Here is a 24113-nt window from a genome sequence, read left to right as displayed (position 1 = left end):
GAACTTCAAGATAACACTAGTTTTGATTTTGAATTGATTTTAGGGCGTCGATCTAAACTAATATCTTTGGTTCCAAACGCAATTCTTTTACAGGTGAGTCATGTAACTTGAATATTGAACATGAACTGCGGTTGTTAACAACAAACAGATCGTACATTGTTTCTAGCTTAACGTGTTTCCATGTCAGGCGGAGTGTATTCTGAGCTGACAGAAGACGTGATGATATACATGCGATTCCCAGAGCAAATCTGCAGCAACCTAGAGAAGAAATTAAAGTCGATCATTCCGTCACCAAGAAAGAGGTATGTTCAGAATACAGTGCCGGTTTGTATGAGTGGTCGAGTGACGTAAATATAATACAGTAATCTGCGCTAATGACAGTTATAGATCAGCCTTCTTTGGTCGAAATTGTATTCTACCTCAGGCATTGAGGTAGCCCAATGGTTAAAGCGTTCGCTCGTCACGCGGGAGAACCGGGTTCGAATCCATACATGGGTACAATGTGACATGCTGACACGCACTTAACAAAAACGAAAACAATCAGGATTACAATTGGTCTTCAGCTAATCAGGTTTGTTGTAAAGGGACTAACTAACGACAAACGGGATAGGCTGTCATGGTATCACAATTGCCTAGATCGATGATCATGATGACAATGATTGGATTGACTGGTCCAGACTTGATTATCCACTGAACGCCGTCATGTAGCTTGAACATTACTGAGTACAGCATTTTTAAACAACCAAGAAACACAAATTACCTATTGCTATTGTCGGAAGTGTTTTCGGTTACTTACTCACAGAACAAATTCCAATACAGGACCCCTATATTCCGAAGCTGCTCACACGCAGATAGTACCAGCCACAGTAAAGCAAGACAGACGGTTGGTGCTTCGTACTTCATGTCTCTTCTCCAGCGAGCTGTCAATCAACACCAGCGTGTCTCCAGTCTACCAAAGGAAGCGACGCTTCTGTCCCTGTGTATGACCAGCCTCTGTACACAGACTGAAGTTTCTTGTAGTCGGTCTGGTCAGACAGAGGTCCATTGTCATCCAAGGACACTATCCGTGCTTCAGACTCTCGGAGAACTACATGAACTGGGTATGTTCTGGGGCTGGGACGGGTAACCCGGATACCCGGGACGGCTGGGTAATGAGTTGGACCTGGGTACCCGTCTCAATACCCGGACCCGTTATGATCATGTGACTAATAGATTAAACAATGTCATATATATTATTCTTTGATGATTAAAAGGTTGTATTGTCTTTGAAGATTTAGACATAATTAACAGTCACTTCTTTTGAATATAATACATGGCTAAGACATTGAAAGTGTCGAAATTTTAGCCTCCGACCTGAAGAATATATTGCCATTTCTTGCAAATTTGATGTCAGGAATTAACCCGGTTAGGATCGGGTAATAGGGGGTGGGATACCCGGGTAGAAAATTTGGACCCGTCCCAACCCAAGTAGGTTCTGCGTCAGGCATTTACAAGTCTAGAATTATGGATAGGGAAAGTAATACGAAAATCCGTTGGAATAAAAACCTCTATCATATAGATTGGTCCATATGACTACAGTAGAGTTTCTCTAGTGATTGAGGCCTGCCGTCATTCATTACTTATTAGCTTTAGGTGGTTAAAGCTTTGACTCGTCACGTCTTAGATCCGGGTTCGATCCCCATGTGGGTACAATGTGTGGGTTCTATTTCTGGTGCTCCCCTCGTTATATACTATTCACACTTTGCTAAGGATCAAATCATAGATTCAGCAGAAACTATTATGTTGGGTCAAATTTGGTTTAAATACCTAAGCTTCTTGTAAGCATGGGTCCTAGGTCTCAGTATGTCACTGCATCTGAAAACCATTTTTATTGTTACTCGTGTATCAAGTGCATAAGGTTAGATTGAAGTGGCTGTTTGCCTAAAGAGGGGTTACCATATTATTATTTATCCAGTTTTAAATGGACACAAATTCAAATTATAAATCTACGTTTATGTAAAGTTGTGAATATTTTTATCCTTAGCAAAGTGTGAGTATTATACATTTTAGGATATTGCTAAAGGTAACATAAAACTTAACTGGCTCAAAGGTGGAGACACAGGTTATCCTTGCTGCTATCGTTAGGGTCGCTACTCATGATCTCTGCCATTGGGCTGCTTTGCTCAGTCTTCAGTTTTCACCCGCATGAAAAACATGAAATATTCGTTGTAAGGTATGTTTGGTTATTAGCAAATATATATTACCAAAACTATTTTTGATGTTATAATCGATTGTACTATCTATTCCAGGTCACACAATAAAAGCCGGCCACCTGTATCCACCCTCGGCCCCTCTGGACTGTTCGAACCCACCACTGAGTCCCTTGGTTACCTGGAACCATAGTATAAGTTGGCCACTGCCAGATTGGTGCCAGTTCTCTGATACAGGTAAGTGAGGGTCTATGCGAACTGTCATATATATGATATTGTGCATACAGCTACACAGAACCATTGCTTACAGTGAAGAATCAACAGAAGGATGTGTATCGACTCCCTGAAACGGACCTGGAACGCAGTGTATACGACCCCCTCGCTCTCCTGATTGTCCACGCATGGGCAGCAGTGTGTGGCTCTAAAGTAAGATTTCTGCACTTTCTTACTTCTCGTGCTATTAACCAATAATCAATCGGATGGTCAAGCTTCCAAACTTAGATTGCAATTTACTCGGCGTCATTAATGAAGGGTCAAGCTATTGGTCACACTATTTCTTAAAAGTTGTAAAATCTTCGGTTTTGTTTGAAATCTATACAACGGAATGTTTTACAAACTTTCTTAACAGTATGGAAAAACACATCAGGCCGTTGAAATGTCAGTATTACGTTGTTTAACGTCCGATACATTCTGTTACACATGGCACATTTTTTATTTAAATTGTCAATATGGAAATCCACCTGTCACTTAATGTCAGTGACATTTGCACGTGCAAGTCGCTCTATCCATGGAAAGTTGAGGATAATACACATGCATCGATGCTTTTTCATTGTCGTTCACTGTTCTGTTACCTGTTTGAAATCGCAACTTAAAATGAGTTGTTTCGATACTTGCTGAAAGAGGTCAGGATATAGGCCTTTTGGAATATGGTCAAACTCAGTGGCAGGTGGCTGTCCGCTTTAATGGGAGTCAGAGTGCTATTGGTAGACTGTGGAAGAGATTTCAAGCCAATGGGTCTGTGGAATATGCACATCGACCAGGTCGCCCCAGAGTCACAACAGTCCGAGATGATAGGCACGTGATTAACACTGCATTACATAACAGATTCCTTAAAGCAGCCGATCATCAGACAGAACACTTCAATGTTAACAATCTAACGATATCCAGGAGCACCGTTCGCCGACGTTTAAGGACAGCCGAACTCCGCTGTAGGCGACCTGCATTTCGTCCACCACTAAAGTCCGTCTGGCTCAAAAGCGGAGCGATGAATTGCAGTCTTACTCGAAAACTAATAAACATATAATACTGAAAAAACGCTGATCATAATCAAAACATCAGACCAACTCTGTGGTTTTTCTTCAGAATTTAAGTCCTAAATAGAAAAAAGTTGTTTAACAACCTATCATTAAAATTTTGACGCAGTTCACTATTTGTTACGAGGAAGGAGAGCAAAGAGAGGAACAGCCAAGTGTACAGGAAGCACGTGCACAAGTGCCGAGTGCTTTATGTCTGTCGTTTTCAAGTTGGGGGTTGGTCTATACAACTGATGTTTGCGAGTGATGTTTGTCTGTATCTCACAATGTGTCAACACATTAAAAATTATGATGGCATTCTTCGTTCTATTGTTTCTGAGAAACTTTTCTTTACACGTGCTCTATATCATTTGACCCTTTATTATTGACACCTAGTATATTTTTACACCAGCGATGGTCGACGCTGCTCATGTCAATCACTCGTTTGACGTACAATATTGCCGAGTGCTGATGTAAACACGGAAACACTAAGTAGTTCCATCAACCGAAGCATGACTGATACTGTCCGAGAGAATCTGCTTGTACGCACTCACTCTTTTCGGGTAGGCATATGAATGAGTGCTGTAACGATGCATCGAACTGTCGATGGATTGCAATTGTTGAGTCTCCGATAGCAATTAATTGATGGAAGAAACGAAAACTATCGATGCATCGTAATGCCATAATAGTATTGCAATAGTTGGTTGCAATAGACTATCGCAATAGTATGTTGCCACAGACTATCGGTATGGCAATAGTTGTTTCCCCGTCAATAGTCATCCCTAATAGGAATCATTATCTAACACTACGCATGAATGTTGGGTTCTGACTGGCTAACACACCATATTTCGTATGTTCACCGCACCAATTGTCTGTCATTGCATTTGCAATCAATGCCAGTCACCCGTGAAGGTCCGGGTTAAAATGAACCTTCAATAACCCATGCTTGTCGCAAGAGGCGACTAACGGGATCGGGTGGTCAGGCTCACTGGCTTGGTTGACACATTGTCATCGGTTACCAATTGCGCAGATCGATGCTCATGCTGTTGATCACTGGATTGTCTGGTCCAGACTCGATTATTTACAGATCGCCGTCATATAGCTGGAATATTGCTGAGTGCGGCGTAAAACTAAACTCACTCACTCACTCTTACCAACGACAGAGATACAAAATTGTCAAATGACTAAAGGAAAGGTTAGTACACAAAGCTTTCACAACTGACTCTGTGTGTTAAGGACAGCCTGCAGTCTACAGTGCTTCATAGCTTGGTGACTACCCCAGAGTTGATGAAGCAGGAATGTCTACACGGAGCGCTTATACACGTGCATCCTGCCACGATGGGCTTCGCTATACAGGCTGAAGGTAGGGGCGGCTGAGGAGTTAAGTCTGTTAGTATTCCAGCCAGCCTGGTTCCCTGGGTCTGTTGCGCCTGCGCTACACTCCGACACTGACACTGGTTCCCTGGGTCTGTTGCGCCTGCGCTACGCTCCGACACTGACAGTGTCGGAGCGTAGCACAGGGCAACAGACCAAGGGAACCAGGCTGGTATTCCAGCATGTCGCAACTGACGGTGTATGTTTCAGCTGTGTAGGTATATTTCCGAATGACGTCAAAACAGATTTTCGTCTATTGAGTCAGATATAAATATTCTTGTGTGCACTGCGAAAGTCCATTAAGCAGATTTTGTAAAGTGCGCACGCCGGTATTAAGTGTATAGTCAACTTTAAATTGCTTATTTGATGAACACAAGAAACCTACATCGGTGACATATTCAACACAATTATGCAACACAAACCCCGCCCATTCAATTATTTACCAATGGTGGTTCGTTAGTGAGGGCCTCCTCCATGGTGTAGTGGTTAGAGCGTCCGCCCGGAGAGCGGAAGGTCGCGGGTTGGTCCCTGCCTAGCGCTAGGTATTAATGGGTACAAGGACTGGTCAGCTCGCAGTCAGTATAATGAGTCTGAGTGGGCTGTTCATGCTTAACTGCGCGGCATGGTATCTCAGTGAGCTAGCACTATAAAACCAGCTTAAGTCTGGGCTAGTACAAGCAGCAGCACATACAAATACACACGCATACACGTCGTCATATGAGCGAAATATTCTCAAGCACGACGTAAAACCCATTTTCACCTCACCTCACCCAAAGTTTGTGGACGACACATTTGTCTGACTTCCTCTGAACCTGCTCAAAATGGCGATTACGTTGCTCAATCTCGGGCAAGGTTCATGTGAATTCTTCTTCGACTTGAAGTGACACTGAATTAAGTCGAACTGCAACACTTCATTTGAGTAATTAGTGCTTACAAGTGTCAGCTGTCAAAAAAACAATCAAGTAAGAGTTTTGTGACTTTAATCAGATTTGCTGACTGTCAAGATTTTTTCTTTGTCATACTATTCACAACAAATGTCTTAGCTACGCATGCTGACGGTGTGCTTATGAATGATACTATTAATTTTAAATACTTTTATGTAACTGTTCAGATGAGATGAGATGACCTGGTTAAGATAACAATTATATGACGAACAGTCGTAGAAACTTCTGAACAACCAAATGCATACTCTCGTTGATGTGTGTTTTACTTTCAGGCGGTGTTGTTATGAAAGGACAGTTTAAACATCTAGGCAACAACCTTGACCTCCCTCTAGTTCCTGGCTATGACGTTGATCAGAATGAAAATGTAGCTAAACCACAGGAAGATTGGTAAGATGATACATCGGATAAGATAACATTAAACACAAACTGACGAGACCCATGACGAACGGTTAGAATCGCCAGAATTGCTTCTGTATGGCGATTGGCGAACAACTGATGCTTGTCAAGCTCACTGTTCTGCGGTTGTCTAGTCCCAAAACATATCAAAGGAAGTTCTTTTGCGACCCATGCTTGTCATTAGAGGCGACTAACGTGATGTATGGTGTAGGAATCACTGACTTGGTTGACACATGTCAGCCTATCCCATTTGTGTAGATCGATGTCCATCAGGTCAGTCACTGGATTGTCTGGTCAAGATTCGGCTATTTAGACTGCCGTCAAATGGCTGGGAAGCTGCTGAGTGTGGCGTAAACAACGAACAAGCGGACGACTATTCTCCGTTGGCATGAGGGGCCAGGTCACTGTTGTATTCCTACTAGCGTTATACCAAGTGGCTTTGTAATGTGGTACTGGGGCGGTGGGGTAGCCTGGTGGTTAAAGCATTTGCTCGTCACGCCGAAGACCTGGGTTCGATTCCCCGCATGGGCACAATGTGTGGAGACCATTTCTGGTGTCTCTTCCCCCCCAGGACTATTGCAGGACTATGGCTAAAAGCGGGGTAAATCCCAACTCACTCTGTTGGCCTGCTCGTTTCCAGCGAGCATGAGGTGGAGACAGAGGAGGTTGTGTGGGAGGACAGCTGGCTGGAGTTCATCAACGCTGTGCTGGAGTTTGTCAACCCCCACACCCCTGATCTTCCAATCAAGGTGATGCTCGACCCTGAGCAACACATGAAGATCACACACGACTGCGCAAGTGTCCTTGTCATGATGGAGGAAAATACAGGTAGGAGGACGTTTCGGAATCACTGACGTGGCGGCGCCTTATGTTCAAGTGCATTTTACTTGGCCATGCTTTGCTAAGGAGTGGGATTATTTGGGTATACGGAGATATGATGGTGGGAGGATAAGGTCCAACATGTTAAAAGACAAAATAATCAAATTTTCGAAGGGCACCTGTGAGTTTGGTATGTTGCTTTGTCTGATGCACCGCTTTAGTATTTGTCTCCCACTTGTGTAGGTAGATGGTCATGCTGTTTATCACAGATTGATCTGGTACAGACTCAATTATTTACATACCGCCGCCATATAGCTGAAATATTGCTGAGTTCTGCGTTAAACAACAAACCAACCACCCAACTTTAGCATTTGTCAGTCCAGCTGTATGATGAAAGTTTGGCCCAGTCTGAGGCGCCCCAGTTCATCGTTGCAGAGTTGCTTCCCTTATGTTCCCCTCAGGTCGTGGCTTCCAATTTCTGATGTTGAGTGCGTCCACGTTTGTGGAGAAATGACCCTTTCTCGGATTTCATCAAAGTTGACATGCCCAGTTATCGCTGCAATACTCTTTCAACCTATTTCAAGCCCAAACTGGCCCTCGGTATCCACCATTGTCGTAAAGCCCAAATATTTATTGCCCAAATGGGAAGGAGGACACAGGGTAGTATTTTTCCTGTAAGGCCCAAGGAAGGTTACACCTTTTGGTAAACGTTGATTGGCTGTTTTATTTTCTGATACAGCCAATCAACGCGTAGGGATATGGAGATTCCCCACCTCCCGGGTTTCCTTATGGATAATGCTGTTTTCATTATATAGCGTTTTTTAGATCGAAAACTGATATGGGTAATAAAAAACAATAACCAACTCGTGACGGGGACTGGCAGATTATCTTTCCCTCGTTATATTAATTATGTCATTCTCTGGAAAGATCATCTGTCATTCCCCATCACTCGTTAGTTTTTGTCTAAATATGCAATCTGCTTGGTGTTAAAATATTTGGACCCACTAAGGACCACAAACAATTTCTACTGATTGATTTGTGTATTAAAATTACTGTTTTCTTCTTAATATAATGTAAATTTGGGGCAACGTTGGGTGTGTCATATTTGTATCACTCTTTGCGATTCCAACCGCGTCCGTGGTATAGTGGTTAGAGCGTCCGCCCGGAGAGCGGAAGGTCGCGGGTTCGATCCACGATCGCGTCATACCAAAAGACGTTAAAATATGGTACTTGTTGGTCCCTGCCTGGCGCTCGGCATTAATGGGTACAACAAGGACTGGTCGGCTCGGAGTCAGTATAATGTGTCTGAGTGGGGTATTCATGCTTCACTGTGGCATGGTATCTCAGTGGGCTAGCACTATAAAACCAGCTTCAGTCTGGGATAGTACAAGCAGCTATACATACACCCGCATGCACGTCGTCATATGAGCGAAATATTCTCAAGTATGACGTTAAACCCAATTTCACCTCACCTCACCTTTGCGATTCCTTTAGGTATCTGCAAGGCTGGTGGCGTGGTACTCCAGTTCCAGCCATCTGTCAAGAGGAGTCTAGACCAGTCCATTCTTCTACACAACCTCAACCTCGGTGATGCTAGTTCCACCTCCGTTGTGGACAGTGTGTTGCTCTACAGCCTACCCAGCAACAACAGCAGTGACGACAAACTCCTCTTGTACACTGGGCACACGGACAACGAGCCTTCCGAGCAGATTGGACTGGTGTCTATTACAGGTAAGGGTGGTGATGTAGCTTTATGAATAAGGCTCATCGTGCATTACCAGATTTCTGGTGTCCCGCACCCTGCTATTTCTAAAAGTGGCTCGGAACGCTTACCCACAGGAGTTGTTGCTTTTCGGAATATTATCCCCACAGGACATTGCTACCCACCGTAGGATAAGTAAATGAATCCGTTAATTGATAATACACAGTCCGAATAAATTTGTCCAATGATTATGAAACTGAAATGTCTTTATAATACATGCAGCCAAACATTGCCCGTAACCATAGGAAACCAAATCAGATTCCGTTTAATGACTCCGACAATATCCTACACATTTCATGAATCGCTGTCAGTTGGGATGATATACTTGGTGTGTCCTGCTCCATAGATGGCATCCGTCACAAACAGTATGTCAGTTTGTCACCAGAAAATAACACTGGACAAAGTCGAAAAAAATCACACATTATTTTGGTCACTACTGCGTCAGATCTGGAAATACATGTCTACCAAGAAACGTTTAAAAATCACCATTACCCTGTTCAAACAATGTTGAGCAATATCTCACATATACCGATAATTTTGCTAAAACATTTAGTGTAGATGCAATTATTCTCCAACGTTGTTTTTCTACATTACTGAAGACGGTGGTGTGAAGCACAAGAGTTACAGCGTGCCGGAGAACTGGAAGGCGGAGGACCTGGAAGCCGTGGTGCCCTTCATCCTCGCATTTCACACACTGAGAGATGTTGCCAGTGTCTCGCCAGAACAGTCAGCAGTTCTTCTTAATCCTCTCGGTAATTGTCATGTGATTATATACAATACTGGCATGTGTAAGTCGTTTTTCGTTTTCGTGATCCTATCTTGCGGTGCTGTTACCAGCTTAAGGTATATTTTGACATGTTAATATTACGATGATCTTGGGTATGTTACAAACACATGTTGATTTCCATGTTGAATGCTGATTTGGTCGGGTGGAATCTGTTACATTGCCTGTCACCCGTGAAGAACCGGGTTAGAATTGGTCTTCAGCAACACATGCTTGTCGTAAAAGGCGACTAACGGGATCGGGTGGTCAGGCTCGCTGACTTGGTTGACAAATGTAAACGTATCCCAACTGCGTAGATCGATGCTCATGCTGTTGATCACTGGATTGTTTGGTCCAGACTCCATTATTTACAGACAACCGCCATGTAGATGGAATATTGCTTCATATTTTAAATACTGCCCATCACTTGTTTGGCTCAACCTAGGTTAAGTACAGCCTGCCGTTATATAACGTGCATATTGCGGACACCATAGAATAGCATATTGCGGACACCATAGTATAGCATATTGCAGACACCATAGTATGGCATATTGCAGACACCATAGTATGGCATATTGCGGACACCATAGTATGGCATATTGCGGACACCATAGTATGGCATATTGCGGACACCATAGTATGGCATATTGCGGACACCATAGTATGGCATATTGTGGACACCATAGTATGGCATATTGCGGACACCATAGTATAGCATATTGCGGACACCATAGTATAGCCTATTGCGGAACAGTACAGTCTTGTTCGCTAACACGTTTGCAGTAGCTCAAACAACATTCCTGTCACATTTTACAGACACCGTGGCATTGTACATGATCGCCATGCTGACGGTACAAGGCAGTGACGTATTCACCTGCACCTGGGATCATGAGATGAGCCTCATGCTACGGAACGCCTTCCCTAAGGTCAAAATCCTTCATCCTCGTAGTCTCGGAATACAGCTGAAGCAGCTGACGAAAGGAAAGGGTGTGGACGTATGCTTTAAGAGTGATGGATCCGGTAAGTTTATATCAGCTAATTTCATTGATCAGTCAGCCGATTGTTAAACATTATTCAACAGGATATTTAGCAAGTCACATTAGCCGTTACAAATTACCAATTCATCACCAAAACATATACTAGATTAAACTGATAGGTTGATAGAGACGGGTTACGTCATTATGTACTGACGGTATGAGTGGGGAAAACATCAGCATCTAGTTTGACCTGTGTTGGCATTACCCGACTGTGTGGGTTGTTTCATCCTATCAACCACAGATTTGTTTGGTCAGTTGATGTTATCTTGTGTGTTCTCGTATTTTATTTTGTCTTGGCTATTGCTAACCAACAAACACAATGTATTTCAGACATGAATTCAGCAATGGACCTCGTGGCCGACCATGGACGGTGTGTACTGACGGGGAGGCCTAGTGAGAAGGACTCTCTGGGTATGTCGGCCTTCCTGCGGAACATCACTGTGATGAGTGTCAGCCCGGCCACCATCTTCTCTCAGCTTCAGGACACGCCCGACAAAGACATCTTGGCAGCACTGGAGACAATCACATCATCATCAGTCAGAGATGTGAGTGCATTTGGTCAAGTTCGTATCGTAGCCATATAGACCCGCGAAGATCCGGGGTAGAATAGGTCTTCAGCAACCCATGCTTGCCAAAAAAGACGACTATGCTTGTCGTAAGAGGCAACTAACGGGATCGGGTGGTCAGGCTCGCTGACTTGGTTGACACAGGTCATCGGTTCCCAATTGCGCAGATCGATGCTCATGCTGTTGATCACTGGATTGTCTGGTCCAGACTCCATTATTTACAGACCGCCGGCATATAACTGGAGTGCAGCGTAAAACTAAACTCACTCACTCACTCGTAGCCATTTAGGACATTGGACAACTTGGTTTATACGGGTAATGAAATGCTTAAGAGGTCATGGAATTTTAGCTTTGGCCAACTTGGTCCAAACTCTTGAATAGTGGAAATAATCGAAAAAACATCATGGATGTTCTGTTGACATGTTAGCACTATTTTTTCTGGTGTGTTTCTTTTATGTTTACAGGTAAAGAAATGCTTGTAACTGAAAAGTAAAGGAAGGTTTGAGATAATTCAGAGAGAATAGTCATTTATACATGATTTGTCGTACCGAACTTAAACAGAATTGGCCTTGGTGGGTTTTGTCAGAGAGCAGATGATGGTTACCCAGAGCCTCGCGGCCTTCGTTACTGTGTCGAGGAACAGATGAAGTTTTCTCAGCCAATCAGCTTACAGAAGTTGTTCACTCTTTTGGATGGTCCCGGATGTAAGATGAAGGATGTCTTGGACGGTATCCCAGAAAACGACGTGGCATCAGTGGAGCGACTTCAGCTCACTCTGTCGATGAAACCACAGGTGATGCTGACAACGTTTACATCTGCAACACTACGTTGCCATACACCTTCCTCCGAAGTTACTGTGTTTTAATAAATGATGTTTGTCCCTTGTAACTTGAAAATATTTTAGTCAAGGTTTATGACTGAATGTTGTTCATCATATCCCATTCTATGTGTGGATCTTCATGATTTGGTTGACTTATTCCAGACGCTGTGATATAGTTGAAGTAGTGGTAACTTTTTGTTGAATAGTAACAGACTTGGTTTTCAAAAGCCATTGTGAAATAGGTGCATAACACTAATTCTAACACGATATAACAACTGACAACATGGATCTATTTGACCTTATTTCCATTTATTTTGACACCTTCGTTTGGTGACCATACAGATTTCTTTATGTAGTTATCATTGCTGTATAGCTCCTCATTAACACTACCCGTGAAGATCCGGGATAGAATTGATCTTCAGTAACCATGCTTGTCGAAAGAGACGACTAACGGTGGTCAGGCTCACTTATTTGGTTGACACATGCCATCGTATCAAAATTGCGTAGATCGATGTTCATGCTGTTGATCACTGGATTGTTTGGTCCATACTCGATTATTTACAGATCGCTGCCATATAGGTGGAATTTTGCTGAGTGCAGCGTAAACTAAACTCACTCATCTCATTAACACACTAGAATGGTTAATTCGAGGGGCGTGGAGCAATATGTTTGATACACATGTTTATGCTTTGTATTTACACTTCAAAGGAATTATATTTAATGTCAGTTACGAGACAGAACTCCAGATTTCATACGATGGTAATGTTTAAATCGATCTTGTGACTGAACCACAAATCTGGCCATATTTCAGGAGTTCTCCATCACTCAAAATACGTCCTACCTTAATGACAGCAAGGACCAACTGAACATCGCTCGCACCTCGTCATACATGGAGGCCTCGAAACTGCTGACCCCTTCATCTGCCATCTGCTCAGGGCTGTTAGCTCCACCCAACACCATCCGCAACAGCATCATATCGGTGGACATGTCTCAGTACACCTCCGCCTCCACACCCATCATCAGGATCACTGTCGACTCCCCGAGCTCTGCCTGCTACAGAGACCCCTTGGCCTCGCTGGACCTGAAGTTCAGTGGGGTGAAGTTGGAGGGAAGTTACATGGAAGATAAGGTCTTCGCATCCCCCGGACATGATAGAAGCAGGAATGTCCTTTCAAGGTGAGACTCGTTCAGGAAATTGATTCTTCATTCTCAGGGTTCAGTTTTAATTCTTGGGGTACGGTATTCCTAATCATCAAAGCTTGTAAAATGCGATTAAAATTTCGACTGGACATCACGTAAGCTGTCCGCAGACCTGATACCGTACATCTTTGATGTGTTGATGCTGAGTGACAGTCTATTCTTAGTCAATGTTTGGACGGGTGGTCGCCTTGTGGTTACAGGTTTTCCTAGCCTTTGAAACCCATTTTTGGTGTCCACAGTCGTAACGTGACTAAATATTGCAGCAGCTACTTTAAAATCCAACTCGCTCACTCAAGTCGGTACTATAATGTATCATTGTACAGCAACAGAATGCCCACGACTCCCCAGACAATGGATTTCCTCTTTGTGGGCGTGCCCAGGACACCAATGACGCCTCATTCCCCATGTGTGAAGAAGCTTTTGACACCCAGCAGGATCACGCCTCCTCTCCTCAAGCTCAATGACGTTGTCTCCAAGGATAAACCCATCTTTATTGTCCATCCAATCACAGGTACGAGTATGGAAATGTTGCAGTATACATTGCAGATCCCATGAAAGTAATTGCATTTTTCCTTATCCTGACTCATGATCTTTGCTTATCTCCCTTTCCCTTTCGAATGGTAGTGGAACACTTGAATCCCTTGAAGTTCCCGAAGCGGACGTACAATACTCACCCACGAGTTACCTCCCTTCCTCTTTCCCGCGCAAACGTACCATGTGACGTGCCCAGACTTGTCACTCTCTCCCTTTTCGCCCAAGCGGATGGTTGGGCGAGAACTGAGTCCCGTATACGGCAATCTATCATTTGTATTTAGGCCTATTCTTCAAAATGAAGCTGTGTATGGGTTTTGTTTATAATTACGATGTAGGATTTGTACAAATTTGTTGAAATTTATTGACTTTGAGTCGTGGTTTTCATCGTGTTGTAACTTGTTTACAATTCATGAAATCCTGCTGTGTGTGTAAACACGGGTTGTCTCTGGCTGATCCTCACCCCCAATGTCCATCGTGTACAGATCCATGTTCATCCACCTTGCGTTGTAGCTACTGTATTGATTTAACTGAATTACAATTTAATCAATATCTGTCTTATGTTTATAGACGTGCCATAGATCGGGTGAAAAAGACATCTCTAGTCACATGTGATAAATCTGGAGATCAGGCCAAAAACCGTATGTTGCTTGCTGCTGATGTTCATAATAGTGATATGTTGCCTAGTACATTACAGAGCCAGTCTGCGGCAAAGGGGGCTAAGAAAAGGTCGTCAACCTCGCAACCTACGCCGTCCCAGTCTAAGAAGAAGACGGTGTCCTCTTCTACTACGCAGAGAAAGTCTACGAGTACTAGATCTGAGGGCAAAACTACACGTGCTACCGCTGCTACGCTGAGATCTTTCAACGATGAGATCGTACCGCCGCATGAGAAAGACCCCCTATACTTCTACCTGAGGTATCGATGACATCTATGACGCAGTCAATATCCACTACTACTAGATCATCACCTATGAATGTCACAGCAGGCCAGCTGTCCGACATAAGACCTCTTCCTTCGAGGACAGAAGTTGAGGCAAGGAAAACAGCATCGCAGCCGATACAACAAATGCAGAACTTCGACCCGGGGCAGTTCATGACGCAGTTCACCAACAAGATGATGGCTATGATGGAGCAGAGATTCCAGCAAGAATCAAGGAAGACCCAACAGTCTACTGACACCGTGCGCAAACCCACTGGCCTGCGCGAATCTACACCCATCAGAGCTACACCTGCAAGGTTCACGTCTGGAACTTGGGTTGGCACAGCTCACCACATGGAGGTTCGCAATGGGAACGCCCTATGACAGACGTTTGCATAGGGAGGAATCTTCAGCTGCGAAGGCACAGCTCACCACACGGAGGTTCGCGAAGAGATTCCAGAGATAGACGTTTGCAATGGGAACGCTCCTATGACAGACGTTCGCATAGGGAGGAATCTTCAGCTGCAGGTTCGCGAAACCCAGGATGAAGGTTCGCGAAGGGATACAGGCTCACACAGAGATACGTCAACAAGACACAGCTCTCTGAATCAAGACACTACGGACCCCGTCTTTTCGGACTCGGCTTGGATTGCTAGCGGGTTGAGCCTGGAGTCTCCCTCTAGGAACGAAAGTTACACCTACATGATGAAGGATGATGACTTCGACTCCGTCACAATCCCACCGATCGAGCCTATATCCAGCGTACGGACAGTCTATGCACAGCCTTCGCGAAGGCCTCCAAGTTCCAGACGCAGCAATTACCATCTTTTAATAAGAAGAGATTCCCCCTACATCACATGGAACCATTTGTGAAGGTGCCGGAGTGGGACGACAACATCAAGTTGGTAAACTATGCCAGGACTAAGGTGTATAAGGTGGATGATAAGAAGTTATCACAAGTGGATACAGCTTCTAGAAGATCTTTCTTCAGACTAGCAATATCTAGGGCCATCAACGAATCAACGAATTCCAGAATTCCACCACGGAAGAGGATAAAATGATCTACTCGGCCCTCGTCACACAAAAGAAGGATCAGTTCTTCCTATCAGACCACCTCACATCGATTTCGGCGGCAATCCCCTTAATGCGCAGACAGGGTCTACGGGCGTCCTGCTCCTGGAATGACAGATTTACGCAGCCTCTTCTACGAGCTCCGTGGGAGGCGCCTACCATCTTTGGAGGTCTATTGGACGATGCAGCTAAACAAGCTACACAAGACTCCAGAGAGGTGATGATGATCAAGACCATAGACACCTTGGCCAACATCATTCGCCATACATCCCAGAGATACAACAAGTCTAAGTACGCTGGGATACAGAGAGCTAAAGACAGAAAGTACTCCAGCTCCAGAGGCGGGAGGACTTTTTCGTCGCCCCTCAGGCAACTACAGAGGAAACTCAGGAAGAGGCCGCGGCCAGAGAGCTTCCAGAGGTACCAGACGCTGAAGCCAGAGTTAGGAACGACTGGAGTCTTCCACCCCCAGTCGATTCCGCCAGCAGTTACCTCTCCGTTAACACTACGATCATGGCAAGTTCTACTCGGCCTACTAATCTCGGCGCACATAGGAAGGTTACAGCTAAGACCACTACAACGGTTCCTCATAAAGCATCTGGACAGTGTCGACCCTATCCTGCTGCCCGAAAACCTCAGGAGGTATCTACTATGGTGGACACACAGGTCGAATGTCTGTGAAGGAGTCTATTTACAAGAGCCGGCCTTCGAGACACACCTCTACGCGGATGCCTCGTTGCAAGGATGGGGGGCACATCTCAACGATCAAGTAGCGTCGGGAAAGTGGTCTCATACAGAACAAAAGCTCCACATCAATCTACTAGAGATGAAAGCAGTGATCAACGCAGTACAACTATGGTCGAGCTTGCTGAACAACAAGATGATGATGATCCACACAGACAACTCCACAGTGGCGTTCTCTATAAATCGGCAAGGATCCACAAGATCACCAAGCCTACTGCAGCTCACATTCCAGTTGTTCCAGATCACGCAAAAAGCAGACATCTGGATAAAGGCGTGTCACATACCCGGAGCCAAGAACGTACTAGCAGACGCTCTCTCAAGACCACTACACCCGTCGCCAACAGAATGGATGCTCCATCCAGAAGCGTTTCGGAACATAAGGGAAATAGGATTCCCGTCCATAGACCTGTTCGCCACGAGGTTCAACAAACAATTGCAGACGTTCGTCTCACCAGTTCCAGATCCTCAAGCCTGGGCAACAGATGCACTGAGCATGTCGTGGGAAGGACTAAACGGCTACGCTTTTCCACCCCCGATTCTACTGCCAAAAGTACTGATCAAGATCAAACAGACACAGACGCTACAACTGACTTTGGTCGCGCCTTACTGGCCAGCGAGAGCATGGTTTCCAGATCTACTAGAAAACCTAGGAAGTCCAGTAATCAAGCTTCCAGATTGGCCGAACCTACTGATACATCCGCACACCAAGCAAGTCCACGGAAACCCAGCAGTGTTCCAGCTACACGTGTGGACCGTATCAAAATGTGTTTGAAGAAAAGAGGATACTCCGCCAGAGCAGCCAAAGCAGTAACTCTAGCGTTACGCAGATCGACTCGCAACCTATACGACGATAAATGGCTGAAGTTTGAAACTTACGCAAGGCGGAAAGGCTTCACAGCCATAATAGCTATGCATCCTCAAGTGGCGGAATATCTATGTCATCTGAGACAGACCAGACATCTAAAGGGTTCGACTCTATCGACTTACCTCGCTGCCATCAGTACAGTGATTACCATGAAAACAGGCATCAAGTTTACGAAAGTACCAGAATTACTTGCTCTACTGAAATCATTCAAGTTGGAAGACCAACAAAAGAAATTCAGAGCTCCAGCCTGGGACCTGAATGTAATTCTGCGTCATCTTACCAGTGATGTCTACGAACCACTAGACCAGATCAAGATCGAGCTACTAACACAGAAGACGCATATTGGAGATACATGCGCTGGACTACGGTCGAACGACATTCGACAGAGGGCAAAATAATACAGTTCATCTAGGACTTAGATGGGACTTTATTGCCAAGAATCAACTACCTGGTCAACCAGATAGACAATTCCACGTACCAGCACCGTCTACAGTCCTCGGCCCACAAGATATAGAGGACTTATCCTTGTGCCCAGTCAGAGCCTTGAAGATATATCTTCAAAAGACTAAGACGAGGAGAAGGAAATTCAAGCGCCTATTCATCCCATTATCAACTGAGACATCAACTGAAGTCTCAAGAACGACCATATCGTTCTGGATGAGAGCCGTTATATTGAGAGCCTACAAGGCAGCAGGACTAGAACCTCCTAGAGCTTCCAACCCACACGAAGTGAGAGCACTGGCGTCAACCATAGCTCTACATGGAAATTGCTCTATACCGACAATAATGGAGGGCTGCTTCTGGAACTCGGACACGGCGTTTGCCAACCACTACCTCCGAGACATAGCCACTGAAGACGTCTCAGGCATTCACCAATTTGGGCCTCTCGTTGTAGCACAGCAACTAACGGTTCCTCAAAGGCGCTGAGTTGAAATCTCACCCTTTATCACGTTGACTTGTAGATGACTTTTACTAGGAAAAGTATTAGTTTGAAAGTCCATGCGCACAGTCTAGGACAGACTAGCATGAGTGATTAAGATCCTGTGCGGGTAATAACCTTACCTGCACATAAAGGGATCGCAACTCATTTATGATAAAGATCTTATCATAATCCATGGGTTGTTATAAGATATCAAGTACAGGAGAATACTAGTTTATCTATAACCACACGAATCAACATGATTCAACTTGTCTGAGATTGAAGTAAGACAAGGAGTGGTCCCCCCGAGTTACTGACTGACTGACTGAGTATAGTTTTACGCCGCTTTTAGCAATATTCCAGCAATATCACGGCGGGGGACACCAGAAATGGGCTTAACACATTGTGCCCATGTGGGGAATCGAACCCGGGTCTTCGGCGTGACGAGCAAAAGCTTTAACCATTAAGCTACCCCACCGCCCCCGAGTTACTACGCAAGTTGGAAGAATAGGACCACGGAAATGCCGTTTGCAGTGCCCATGGGGGGGATACAGGATGTATCTAAGGACAGCTGTTGAATCCAGTGGCTTGACCCACCACCTATTCCGACGGATTCTATAAGCAAAGATCATGAGTCAGGATAAGGAAAAATATGTAATTTTTTAAGTAAAATTGATATTATATACTTATCCTGACTCATGACGAACAAGCCCTCCCAACCACCCCGTTGAAGACACTTGTGATTTCACAGCAGATCCAAGTGCATGGGCGAAAATATAAGGAGAGAGTGACAAGTCTGGGCACGTCGCATGGTACGTTTGCGCGGGAAAGAGGAAGGGAGGTAGGGAGGTAACTCTTGGGTGAGTATTGTACGTCCGCTTCGGGAACTTCAAGGGATTCAAGTGTTCCACTACCATTCGAAAGGGAAAGGGAGATAAGCAAAGATCATGAGTCAGGATAAGTATAAAATATCAATTTTACTTTAAAAATTACATATTTAAAGTAGTGTTGCATGATTTGAAACGTTTCATGTGCGTTCTGCATTTAGTTCCTTATCTTTCAACTTGCCCTTAATTCCATTCTCTCCGCATCATTTTGTGCGAATTCAAGTTTCCACATAACTATTATCTTTAGAATAGCAACATCTCATTGGGATTGTGGTTAACGCGCCTGCTCGTCAGAAAGAAGATCCAGGTTCGATTTATCATATCCGTACAGGGCCGGTGGGATAGCCCCGTGGTTAAAGCGTTCGCTCGTCACGCCGAAGAACCGGGTTCGATTCCCCACATAGGAACAATGTGTGAAGCCCATTTCTGGTGTCCCCCGCCGTGATATTGCTGGAATATTGCTAAAAGCGGTGTTAAACTATACTCACTCATTTCACTCACACACTCATATCCGTACATATTTGAAGCCCTTTTCTGTGATCCCCGGTCGTGAATCTGCTGAAATATTGCTAAAAGCAGCATAAAACTATACCCATCCACCCAAACCCAATAGTTCTTCTAAAGCGTTACACCACTAGTTTGCTTTGTACATGTAATGGTTCCGTTTCAGCAGGTAATAGTCTGATTATTCTCTTATAACTGAAATAAGAGATTCGGTAAGGGTTTTTCAACAGCCCACTTACCATTTCCAACCTTCCGTTAACCCTACATTTTTCTAAGTTATATTGCCCTTTGTGAACAGCCTGGGGAGTGTTGCTGGTCCCAGACACTCTCATAAGAGGCAACATAATTGGATTGAGTGGTCAAGCGACGATCCCGACGGCATTTGACGTTGTTCAGTACACCAGACAGATAGTTAAAAAGGCAGCTATTTTAAAGCCGGAATGTTTCCGACTGCTTCGTGAAACAACATTCACTCGCTACCTTTGTTTCACGTTTCCGCCTTACATGACATACCAGGTACTCTGCTTCTTCTGACGGCCCTTGGAAAGGCACTGAACGTGCCCTGCTACGGTGTACAGCGCACGCCGTCCACGACGTCATCCTCGGTCACAGATATGGCTGGGTGAGTAAACTACCCGCTCCATTTGTTACTGTGTGGAAACAAACGATTGTTACGTTTCCATGGTCTAGCGAATTTAGCGTCTTCCCAGAGAGTGGATACATGGTGGTTCCGTCCCAGTCCGTTTCATACGGAAAGATATTGAAATATGGTACAAAACTAGGACAGGTCGTAAATTTCTGGATTGTTTTTTTTTCATAAATGGGAGGGGCGGTGGGGTAGCCCAGTGGCTAAAGCGTTCTCTCATCACGCCGAAGGCCTGGTTTAGATTCCCCACATGGATACAATGTGTGAAGCACATTTCTGGTGCCCCCCGCCGTGGATTAATTTCAAAGGTTTTGGTTTTCTAATAGTTGATGTCAAGCTCCTTTATAGGTTTTACCGAAATGCCATCGAGATCCACGACTCCGCTGGACCATACAGGCTTGCTGGGTATTCATACGGCGGGATGATAGCCTTTGAGATAGCCAGGCAGCTGCAGAAGTCCAATAAAAAGGTAGCACTGGAACTTGCTGGAATGGAAAGAACATGTGTATTCAAATAATAACGTAACACTGATTTTAAAATGAAAAAGTTTTCAATTTTATCAATAGCTGTTTTTACAGATTTTATTATGAAGTATCTTCTTGGGTATTATGCAGGTTGAATGTCTTATCATTCTGGATGGAGGGCCTGGTTTTGTCCACTCTCACATAGCCATAGGACGGGAGGAACTTGACAGAGCTGATTCGGCGGTAAGAAATCTAACTCGCGGCGGATTAAAATGCCGACATGGTCATTCCTTGAGGACATAGCTTGTGACGAAACAATAAATGTCACAATATAGCTCCCAACAACCTGAGGGGCCACTGAATGAGAGTCTTGGTGAACTGATTGACTCAACGTCATCGTATCCCAAATGTGTGGTGGCGGTTAGTGGCTTGAATGCTACAGACGCGATTTACAGAACACTGTCATAAAGCTGGAATATTGCTGGGTATTGCGTGAAACAAACACACGAACTGAATGTGTCCATCTTCAAATAATGTTACAGCATTTACATTCATTCTCTTCTGCAGTGATCGAAGCGGACAGAGTATCACTTTTATCAGCATTATTAGTCAACATCAACAAATTGTTTCATACAGCCTTATTCTTAACATACAGCCTGTCTCCAGACAATGCCGATACGGACAATTTAAGTAATCCACTCAATTCTATATTGCAAGTCAAATGATTCCACGGAGATCGTGGCACTGGTGTCGTTCGTGGAGATGTACGGGCCCATCAAGGCACGTCAGTTTCTCATCGGTGCCCTGGGGAATCTACCCTCCGGCTACCCCCGTGTCAGAATGGCAGTGGACTTCATCATGGGCAATGTCGTCATCAGGTGAGGGCAACGTGGACATGGACATCGCCAATGTCTCGAACAAATTAGCTGGAATTCATAGCTGTACTGTTGCCTAAAGTGTTCGTTAACATGAGGATACTTTGATGGTTTTATTATAATGTATTGTAAGGGATTGCATGAATGTCCCCGAATGTGTTGGTATAACTTACACCTTTGATCAGGCTACTGACATGATTGGAACTGTAAAGTAAAAACGGCTATTGTCTAAAATAGAAATGGTTTTGTTTTTTATACAAATCGATTAGTTTGTTCGTGATTGCACGGGTAAATTGTTGCAGTTCTAGAAGCACGCTTATGTTGAAACCAACTAGTAAAACTTTCATAAATGTCATAACGGCTTATTGACATTTGTCTGCATAGCATAGTAAACAGAACCCTTCTCCAAATATGTTGCAAGGGGCATCCGACAGCCCACAGCCCACAGGCCACATCGTTCGAAGTATAGTGAACACGTTGCAATGGCTTAATCATGTTCAGACTGCCGTTGCAGAGTGTGGCGTGTTGTGGGACATCTTCTGTAGACATGTAGACATGTGGGGCGGTGGGGTAGCCTAGTTGTTAAAGCGTTGGCTCGTCACGCCTAAGACCCGGGTTCGATTCCCCACATGGGCACAATGTGTTAAGCCCATTTCTGGTGTCCCCCGCCGTGATATTGCTGGAATATTGCTAAAAGCGGCGTAAAACTAAACTCAGTCAGTCAGTCTGTTGACATGTGGATTTTCACATATGCAATATCTGTCTACAGCGAAAGCCCCAAGAAGACCAAATGGATGTCACTTAAAAACAGAATTCTGAACAAGGACAAGTCAGAAAGAAAGATGGGACTGCATTCTGCTGCCACTGAAGTGATAAGACTCTCGAGGGAGAAGAAAGCGGAAGAGTACATTAACAGCACCTTCATAGCAGACAAGTACAGACCGCAGGAGAAATTTATTGGTTAGTTTAATTCGTGGTTGTTTTTGTTACTTTGCATGTTTCACCGTGTTGACGCAAGGAGTCACTTATGTAAATTGCCAGATCGTCGTGCTTTGGCTTGGCTTATTTAGCTTTCTAGCATATTTAATTGTACACTTCATTTCATTTTGGTCAATAACTATGGCATTTACCAGTATTGTTGGGCGATATAAATTGGTCTTGGGTACAATAACTCATAACAAATCCGCTGTTTTGGTATACTTTGAAATATTTGGGACTTCTGTAACGAACAGGGAAGCAAGGGGGACAAACATATATATTCCATTCCAAATATGAAAGGGGGGTTTCTGGGGAGGGGTTGGGGTCATTCTATTTTTGTAGGGAAATCTCAAAGTTTGTGATTTTTCTTTTCAGGCAATATTCACCTCCTCAGAGTAAAGTCCGACCCGACCATCAGTGTGCCCATGTCATCAGATTACGGGCTTGGTCAGCTCTGTACCGGAGAGGTCAAGGTCAAGTTTGTGGAGGGAGATCACCAGTCATTTCTCAAGAGTGATAAAGTCGAGGTTGTTGCCCAGTTTATAGAGAACGTGTTGTCAAGGGAAGCTCAGTGATGGTGCTGTCGGATGATATCCGGTGATTCCCTAAGATGGGGCTATTGTGATATTAGATGTTTAGGGGTTGTGATAACTGAGATGCTGACTGATGGTGATGTCTGGAGATGCTCCAACTTTGTGGAGGCCAGTGTGACAGCTACAAGATGACGATGGATCAGGTGTCATCTCAGCTGCTGAGTAACACTTAGCATTCAACGTCAGTGACACCTATAACTTCATTCACAGCGATACCGAACGACAGGGGTATATGTATGATCTGTGATAGTGCTATATTCATTGTTTTCTATCGAACGGTGTTGACCATGTAATAACGGGAATAAAATATACCCTGTTGGATGGAAGTCAGATGTTCTTCTTTTTCTTTAGCATATAATGAACAAAAATCAAATTGCATTACAGCCAATATTTCAACAAAGGCATGTTATGTTCATGCTCTGAGTACCAGAGTGGTAAGAGCCTTATTAAGAGGCCTGTCATTTTAGATTCAGAATGGGGCTTCAGGGATGTTTGTTACAGAATGGGGCTTCAGGGATGTTTGTTACAGAATGGGGCTTCAGGGATGTTTGTTACAGAATGGGGCTAGAGGGATGTTTGTTACAGAATGGGGCTAGAGGGATGTTTGTTACAGAATGATTATGAAGTTGGTTACTGATTCACAACACTTATATTTCTCTCAAAGAATAGCCGGACTATGTTATCAGATTTCATTTTCAAGAATTGTATTTGGGAGTAATTTAGTATCCCTATAAAGGTGTTCTCAACTTATAGCAAGAACTTGTGAACATCTTGTCAATTCAGTTTCACGGCAAATTGTTTACATGCGTGCCATAGGGGTTCAAGAGAATTCTTGTGAAAGAGGCGACTAACGGGATCAGGTGGTCAGGCTCGCTGACTTGGTTGACACTGTCATCGTATCAAAATTGGCTAGATCGATGTTCATGCTGTTGATCACTGGATTGTCTGGTCCA

At 44.2% G+C, this 24113-nt stretch overlaps 1 protein-coding gene across 6 annotated transcripts in view; it reads left to right on the top strand.

Annotated features, from left to right (window-relative positions):
* The window catches only part of LOC124282414 (fatty acid synthase-like), a 56695-nt gene extending 33209 nt beyond the window's left edge, over nucleotides 1-23486 (top strand). For 5 of the 6 annotated variants that reach the window (XM_046718402.1, XM_046718398.1, XM_046718400.1 and 2 more), the window contains 20 exons: nucleotides 188-302; nucleotides 820-1100; nucleotides 2289-2426; nucleotides 2500-2615; nucleotides 4718-4844; nucleotides 6072-6186; nucleotides 6836-7023; nucleotides 8509-8745; nucleotides 9376-9528; nucleotides 10356-10559; nucleotides 10907-11121; nucleotides 11729-11935; nucleotides 12774-13138; nucleotides 13486-13673; nucleotides 20121-20226; nucleotides 20599-20719; nucleotides 20865-20957; nucleotides 21432-21592; nucleotides 22359-22549; nucleotides 22943-23486. In XM_046718402.1, coding sequence (XP_046574358.1) covers nucleotides 188-302; nucleotides 820-1100; nucleotides 2289-2426; nucleotides 2500-2615; nucleotides 4718-4844; nucleotides 6072-6186; nucleotides 6836-7023; nucleotides 8509-8745; nucleotides 9376-9528; nucleotides 10356-10559; nucleotides 10907-11121; nucleotides 11729-11935; nucleotides 12774-13138; nucleotides 13486-13673; nucleotides 20121-20226; nucleotides 20599-20719; nucleotides 20865-20957; nucleotides 21432-21592; nucleotides 22359-22549; nucleotides 22943-23142 — 3521 coding nt within the window. In that variant the 3' untranslated portion in view covers nucleotides 23143-23486. The remainder of the gene's footprint in view (nucleotides 1-187; nucleotides 303-819; nucleotides 1101-2288; nucleotides 2427-2499; nucleotides 2616-4717; nucleotides 4845-6071; nucleotides 6187-6835; nucleotides 7024-8508; nucleotides 8746-9375; nucleotides 9529-10355; nucleotides 10560-10906; nucleotides 11122-11728; nucleotides 11936-12773; nucleotides 13139-13485; nucleotides 13674-20120; nucleotides 20227-20598; nucleotides 20720-20864; nucleotides 20958-21431; nucleotides 21593-22358; nucleotides 22550-22942) is intronic. The other variant, XM_046718401.1, reaches the window with a different exon arrangement.
* The last annotated feature ends 627 nt before the right edge of the window (nucleotides 23487-24113 follow it).

The sequence above is a fragment of the Haliotis rubra genome, unplaced genomic scaffold (assembly GCF_003918875.1).
Source record: "Haliotis rubra isolate DU_JTF1 unplaced genomic scaffold, ASM391887v1 Scf3, whole genome shotgun sequence".
NCBI lineage: Eukaryota > Metazoa > Mollusca > Gastropoda > Lepetellida > Haliotidae > Haliotis > Haliotis rubra.
This window is presented reverse-complemented; position numbering and strand designations above follow the sequence as displayed.